A 7588-nucleotide genomic window follows, 5' to 3' on the forward strand; every position below is an offset into this window, starting at 1 on the left:
CAACAGTGCAGCTTCTTTCCGCCGGCGCCAACTCTGCCTGGAACTAAACGCGGCCGAGGTGTGCGGGTGCGGCGGCCTGCCACCCTGTCAGCGTCCTCCGTGCCTCTACGGCTCTACTAGTTGCCCTTGCGCCACGGGTAGCCTATACGACGGCCACGTTTCCGTTTTGCCTTTTCCGCGCCGCCCAACATCGCCAGCACGGCCACGGCACCGCCCCTTTTCCTTTGTCCTACGGGCTACTACGGCGCCGTCCGTCGGGGGCGCGGCGGAGGACGACGGCGAGACGGTCTCCCCCGTGCCTCTGCGTCTGCTGAGCCCTGCTACCGTCGTCACGTCTCGCTCGTGCCGCTCCCCGTGCATGCCTGACAAATGCTCCCCGCGCGCTGTGCTCCTCTGATCCACGCCAACCCATTCTCTGCACCCGCACGCCCGCGTAGCGTCGAGGCTTCAATTCGCATGGAACTCCTCGTCCTCGCCGAGTCGCCGTGTGTGTGTCACCATGGATCCGTTCCACCCACGACGCCAACACGGCCGATACGTCCGTTACAGAAACTGCTGCTACGGCCTAACAGGGTACTGCCACAACTTTTACTACTCATCGCGCCACGGATTTTTCCTCCCACTTTGCTTGCTAAATATGAGACTGTGGTACGTTTTGGTACCAAATTTAGGACAGCAACCAATCTGCCTCGAAAGTTCAGAGATTTTGACCTCCAAAACTCGTGGATAGCTAAATACCCCCTAGCCCGTCAGTCCATAAGACCATAATAACAAATCAGCATTTGTAAATTTGTTTTTTTTCCCAAAAAAAAAACTGAAATAAGGGAGAAACAACCATTCGAAGCACGGTCCACGTGAGCCGCGCCGCGCAGCGCAGATTCCCCAGCCCACCTTACGATTGGATCCTCCCTGTCCCTTCCCTCTAGGCCCAGCACCAAACCACCAGCCTTCTACTTTCTACTGGGCTTCTCTACCCCGAGGTGGACCCAGTCAACTACTACTGCTTCGCCGCCTTCGCGGCGTAATGGGCCAACCATGCCCGCCGGCACACTATCCTTCCTGCCCTCCAGTTTCCGCCGCGCGCCAAGTCGAGGGGAAGGAAACTCGCATCCACGGCCGCCATTCCGTTCCGCTCCGTCCCCGCCATTTCCTCTCCGGCGCGGCGGCGCTGACGCTAGGGTTGCCGCGCCCAGCGCGGCGATGGACCAGCGCGCGCGGAGGGCGCGGGAGAGGGAGAAGCGCCGCCTGCTCGACCTCGCCGTCGAGTCCGGCTTCGACCGCGACCTCGCCGCCAGCTGCCTCGCCCGCCTCCTCGAGGTCTACGGTACGTACCTGCTGCGCGGCCTCCTCCGCCGCCGCGGCTTCCTCTCTTCTCTCTCAGATCGGCCGGCCGGGCCCGCTGGGATGGACGCGCCCGTTCCTCTCTTCTGCGGTTCTGGGACTTGTACTCTGTTAGTAGCCAAAAAAGGTTGGGGAAATTACTAAATTAGCTACTGCGCTGGATGTTCAGATGCTAAATTCTACCTTTTCTGCACTTCTCATGGAGAGGTGGTTTGCATAGTGTGCTATGTAGTTCAGATGCTCACGCCTTGTTGTGGACTTGTTGTGGTATGAGACTGTGAGTGCAAGGGTAGGGTGCCTATTCTTCTCAGTCTATCTATGTACATGTACCGTTCAATTTTTTAGTGCTGAAGCCTCTACATATCCCTTCTTTATGGAAAACATGTGTCCCTCCTTACGCTCATATGTTTCTGTGGTTGATTTCCAGTAGCAAAACAATGAGTGTTGACAGTTTGAGGAAGAGGGGAGATGTTAGGCTTTTACAACGTTGCTTCTGTAATGAGTATGAATCGACGCGCCATCTTATTTCTTGAATTATTGGTGGCTACCAGAGTATGGGATTCTGTGTCTCAGTTTGTAGTGGCTTCAGAATTGTTTAAAATTGTGAACATATTGCTAGTAAAAGGTTCAGTCCAAAATAAAAGTCTGATGTGTTGAATATTTTGCTGCTGGAACTGTTTTGAGGGGAGACCAAGGGTACCTATTCGTCCCAGTCTCTGTATGCACTCATCGGTTTTTGAGGTGTCAAGCCTCGATACATTCCTTTGTTATGAAAAATGTGCGTCCCTTCTGTGATTTATGTTTCTGTGCCTGATTTCTTACAACAAAACAATGATGGCTGCTGATAATTTGGTGAAAAGAGGAGCTGTTAAACTTTTACAATGTTGCTTCTGTGATGGGTATGAATCATTGTGTCATTTTGTTTCTTGATGTGCCATGGCTAGCAGTTTATGGGCTCATGTTTCGCAGGTTTTACATAGGAGCTAATTGTGAGGATAATGCTAGTATGGGATTCAGTCCAATAAAGTATGATGTTTTGAATAATATCTCTGGTGACTGTTTTGTTGTTGTGGTGGTGGGGTGTGTGTGGGGGCGTGGGGCACCAACTAGGAATGAGTATTATCTTCATGACGTGGCCTGTCATTCAAAAAAAAAAGCAAACAACCTGAGGACTTCGACCAATGCACACGCTATGTAATTTTAGCTGCTGGACTGCCGGGAAAATAAATACACTGTTTCCTGCTATTAAACAAGTCATTTTGCTTAGTTTCTTTTGCTTGTTTTAGCAAGAGGGCATGGTTTAGGGGTATTCAGAAATGTGGATGCATGTTTACATTGTCAGTTTCTAAAGCAAATGTTACATTGTCAAATTTGTGCACCTGCTCCTAGGAGGTAATAGCTCATCCTAACTGTTTAGATTTAGACTAGATGGATGGTCTACATTGACTTCGGAGTACCGTAGAAATTGACATGTCTGCTGGACCTTGACTGGGCAATCTCCACAATTTGGGATTCTCAGACCTGGTGCTTTATTAATAATGATAAAAAGGAAATATTGGCTATTGTTTGGGATTATGTTTCTCAGTTTCTATTGGCTTTAAATTTATTGCAAATTGTGAAGATATTGCTACTAAATGGCTCGGTCCATTAAAGTACTGTATGATGTTTTGTATATTATTACTGCTGGGACTGTTTGGGGGTATTTGGTTAACTAGATAATGGCATTATCTTCGCAATGTGGCCTGTCACCCTAAAAGAAAAAGGAGCAAATGGAAGGCTTCGACCAATACACATGCGACTCTGCTGGGAAAATAAAAAACACCATGTACTGCTAGTAAACATATAATTTTGGTTAATCTTTTTATGTTGTTTGCTTGTGCTGGCAAGAGTGCAAGGTTGAGTTTCACAAAAAAGGGTCATACTGTAGGTATTCAGAAAGGTGGATGCATGCTTACATTGTCTTCCTTTCTTAAAAGCAAAAATTTACATTGTAAAATCTGCCAACTTGCTCTTGTGTAGCTCACCCATGTTCCTTTTTACTACTGTTTACTGGGATTGTCATTGCCTAATCACTTGATATATGGTTCCTTATTCTTGTACAGGGGAGGATGGTCTGGATTTGGTTACTGTTGAGAACTGTGGCGATGATTTCCTTGCATCGCTGGCTGATGTCACACACCCTACTGATGATTGGGATGATCTCAAAGGGATCGAGACCGAAGCATGTGGCAACTTGAATGATATGATGATGAAGAATGTGCCTGACTGTAATGGAGGAGTTGCTATGGACAGCAGTCATACATCCAGAGAGCCAAATTCATGCTCTCAACGTGCTCCGGATCATTTTGAAGGTTTCGATTTTGCCTCTGATGATTCAGATTTTGAAATGGGTGATGAAATGGACAACCTTTGTGACAACTCTTCCAGTATGCAAAGGCAGACACAATCTAGAAACTCTGGAATGCAAAGCCGAAGCTCAGCAAAATCCACAGTAAGCCACTTATTCTGATCTTCCACTAATAGCCAATTCGATTGTCGTTATTCTAGTTTGCATAAGGTGATGTTATAACATAATGTTTGCATACGGACAACATATAAAACATGCTATTGTGTTCATCCTGTGCTTTCAAACTATTATAGCTTGCTTTTGCCTTTCTGCTGTTACTTTTTAGTTGATATTTTAACTTCCTCAATTTCAAATTTTGAAGGTGACTAGGGGAACCAACAGATATGAGTCAACGACTCCCACTTCAAATAGAGAGATGCCTCCAGCTGCATTTCATCAAAGGAGAGAAGTTCTGAGCTATGAACAACTTTGTTGCCTCGATGATGTCAATTTTGCCAATGTTGTCATCTTTGGCAACAAAAGCTTTAGGCCCCTGCAGTATGAAGCTTGCAGGGCTGCAATGGATAATCAAGACTGTTTCATACTTATGCCAACTGGTGGTGGGAAGAGTTTGTGTTATCAGGTCTGTAAATTCTGTGTTCTTGTTCAACATTGTTCTTTTCATTGCTTGGCGTCATGATCTGGAACAGTTCATGAAAATTTATATTCTTGCAGCTCCCTGCAACATTGCACCCAGGTGTCACTGTTGTTGTAAGCCCACTACTGTCGCTGATCCAGGATCAGATTGTGGCATTAACTTACAAGTTTGCGATACCAGCAGCATTCTTAAATTCTCAGCAAACTCCTGCTCAGGCATCTGCAGTAATCCAAGAGCTAAGGTATCTAATATTATCTTGTGTCTCTAACCTTTGTGATCAGATTAAATAATGAATCTTAGTCTATAACTTTTTGTGCTGCAAAAAGCTTGCAAAGTACCTAAGTACGAATGGAACAAATCACATACTCCCTCCGTTCCTTAATATAAGCCATATAGTTTTTAGCACCGATATTAACGCACGGCTTGGGGAATGATGTAAGACCGAGGAAAAAAAAGAAAATCAGACCATCTTCTCTCTCCCAATCAGATTGCTTTCTAAATCTAAGAGATTGGTTGGGGGCATGTGCTATGTACGGTGGGAAGGTTTCCAAACTAATCGGCGTGGGGCGTGGGAGCTGATACGTACCTATATTTTGGAATTTTCTTTAGAAATCTATATGGCTTATATTAAGGAACGGAGGGAGTATTATTTATCGGCATATGACATTTCTAGTTGATCATCCCATTGCAGATATGGCAAACCAACCTTCAAACTTCTGTATGTTACTCCTGAAAGAATTGCCGCGAACTTTTCATTTATGGAGATCCTAAGAGGCTTAGATGAGAGGGTAATAGTCTTGAAATTCATGGTTCAAATCTACTTTCTGTCACTGCATAAGCTCGTTATTTCAATTTTAACTTACAAGCTCAATTTTAAACTGAACCTTTAATTAGGGACTGCTAGCAAGATTTGTGATTGATGAAGCACATTGTGTAAGGTAACACATCGATCCTAAATTTGTGATGATTGTTTCAGGAACAACTATTTCTTGACACTAGTTCTGATTTTCATTTCTAAACCAGTCAATGGGGACACGATTTCCGTCCAGATTATCGTGGTCTAGGATGCCTCAAGCAGAACTTCCCTAGGGTCCCAATCATGGCTTTAACTGCAACAGCAACTGAATCTGTCCGTAAGGTAATTAAGAGCTTTCCCACACTACAGCTTGGAGCACAATTATGCAAACTGCTTACTGTTAAGTGAATGAAATCTGCAGGATGTCCTCGGTGCCTTGAGGATCCCTAATGCTGTGATATTGAAAAGGAGCTTTGATAGACTGAATCTCAATTACGAGGTGATTGGCAAGACGAAAACTTCCCAGAAACAGCTGGGTGATCTCCTGAAAGAGCGTTTCATGAACAAATCTGGTATCGTGTACTGTCTCTCGAAGAACGAATGTGCAGAGACTGCCAAGTTTTTGAGGGAGAAATACAAGATCAAATGTGCACATTACCATGCTGGCTTGGCAGCTCGTCAGCGAACCAGTGTCCAAGAGAAATGGCACAGTGGGGAGGTTCAGGTCATCTGCGCTACCATAGCCTTTGGCATGGGGATCGACAAACCCGATGTGGTACGTGGTTTCAGCCTTTGTTACTTCTGTCTACAGTTTGTCGATCTCTGCAAGTTTTTCTTTGCTAATATCTTCACCGTGCAGCATTTTGTTATCCACAACACCATGTCAAAATCAATAGAAAGCTACTATCAGGAGTCCGGGAGGGCAGGGAGAGATGACCTTCCAGCACATTGTATTGTCTTGTACCAGAAGAAAGACTTCAGCCGTATCGTGTGCATGTTGAGGAATGGTGACAACTTCAAGAGTGAGAGTTTCAAGGTTGCAATGGAGCAAGCTAAGAAGATGCAAGCATATTGTGAGTTGAAGGTAATTCTACAATTCACTGTGTCATTGAAAATGCTGCATGAAACTGAATAGTGTCCTAGTGATGATTTTCCTTTTTTCCTCTGAAGACCGAGTGCCGGAGGCAGGCACTTCTGGGGCACTTTGGTGAACACTACAACAGGCAAAGGTGCAGAGACGGCCCTAGCCCCTGCGACAACTGCCTGAAGACATAGTTTAGGGTAAACTATGACGATAAATCCCATGATGCTTGGTGATACTCTGAATTTTTTATGTCTGTATGCCACAGTACCTGTACGAACTTGTGATGTAATGTCAACATTTCTCTGTGTATATATAGCATCCAGAGCTCAAGCAAGTGGCCGCAACTGTGTAATGATGGTCTTTATTTTCAGTGGATTCTTGAGGTGGATGCTTTACTCTGTTTTCTCCCTAACCATACTATAAGATATCGAGAGATCTGCCTGCGGCACCTTTTGGGTTCTTCAGCGTTATTCTGAGGCCACTGAATGTTGCTCACTCCTGTGACAGGAGAGGACTGGCAGTGACAGCATTTCATTACTGTGGAGAACTGCGGCGATGATTTCCTCACTGCATTTGTTGAAGCAATACAGATTACTGAAAACTATGATGACCTGGAGGTGATAGAGGAGCTGTCCTGCAAATATTCCTTCGTTCAGAGCTTCTTCGTTGTTGCGTCTTCCTCTATTATACACTATAAAAGAGCTGGCCGTATGGTTGTCCGTCTCATCTAACATTTCCAAGATCAGTGAACTTTGAAGATGCAAGCATATTGTCATCTGAAGGTAAATCGACAGTTAACCCTGTGGTCTGAACTTCTGCAGCAATGCAGAATGACAATTTTCCGTACGACGAGCCCCACAAAACCCTCATTGCAGACTGAAGAACTGCCTGAAGATCGCCTCTTGAGAGCCTTGCACTAAATAGGGTGATTTTTTTTCGAAAGGATTTTATTAGATGATATAAAAAGAAAAAAAGAGGAAATACAACTTCCTATTTACACCCAGCGTACCCTGCTAATCAAAACGGAAACCAGCAAAACAGCGGAAAAAACAATTGCACGAAAGAAAACAGGTAAAAAGACTGAGACTAGGGACACTCCGAAAACAAGAACCCTGGCCCAACTGGAGAAGAGGTCTACTGCCAGTTCGCCGTATTATGAATTGGAGCCGTCGCCAAAGAAGGCTGACTTATATCATCTTTGCACAAACTTGCGACTTGTCTTGGGCTCAAACTTTTTTATTGGGAAGTTCGTCTATTCCTCTCTTTCCAGATATTCCACCAAAAATAGATTATGATCCCGTCGCCGTCTTTGATTTTTGTCAACTTTTCTCCTACATCTTCGCCAGTAATTATGAAGCGACCCAGTTGTGTTTATGGAGCTAA

The 7588-nt window shown here is 45.1% G+C and overlaps 1 protein-coding gene across 1 annotated transcript; it reads left to right on the forward strand.

Annotated features, from left to right (window-relative positions):
- Positions 1-1056: 1056 nt before the first annotated feature.
- Positions 1057-6602, forward strand: LOC136482926 (ATP-dependent DNA helicase Q-like 1). The gene is made up of 10 exons (XM_066480078.1): positions 1057-1324; positions 3444-3832; positions 4050-4310; positions 4403-4566; positions 5017-5113; positions 5220-5263; positions 5349-5463; positions 5543-5896; positions 5981-6205; positions 6292-6602. The coding sequence occupies exons 1-10, from the start codon at positions 1201-1203 to the stop codon at positions 6394-6396; spliced, it is 1878 nt and encodes a 625-aa protein (XP_066336175.1). The 5' UTR covers positions 1057-1200; the 3' UTR covers positions 6397-6602.
- The last annotated feature ends 986 nt before the right edge of the window (positions 6603-7588 follow it).

Source organism: Miscanthus floridulus, chromosome 9 (assembly GCF_019320115.1).
Source record: "Miscanthus floridulus cultivar M001 chromosome 9, ASM1932011v1, whole genome shotgun sequence".
NCBI classification, from domain to species: Eukaryota; Viridiplantae; Streptophyta; class Magnoliopsida; order Poales; family Poaceae; genus Miscanthus; species Miscanthus floridulus.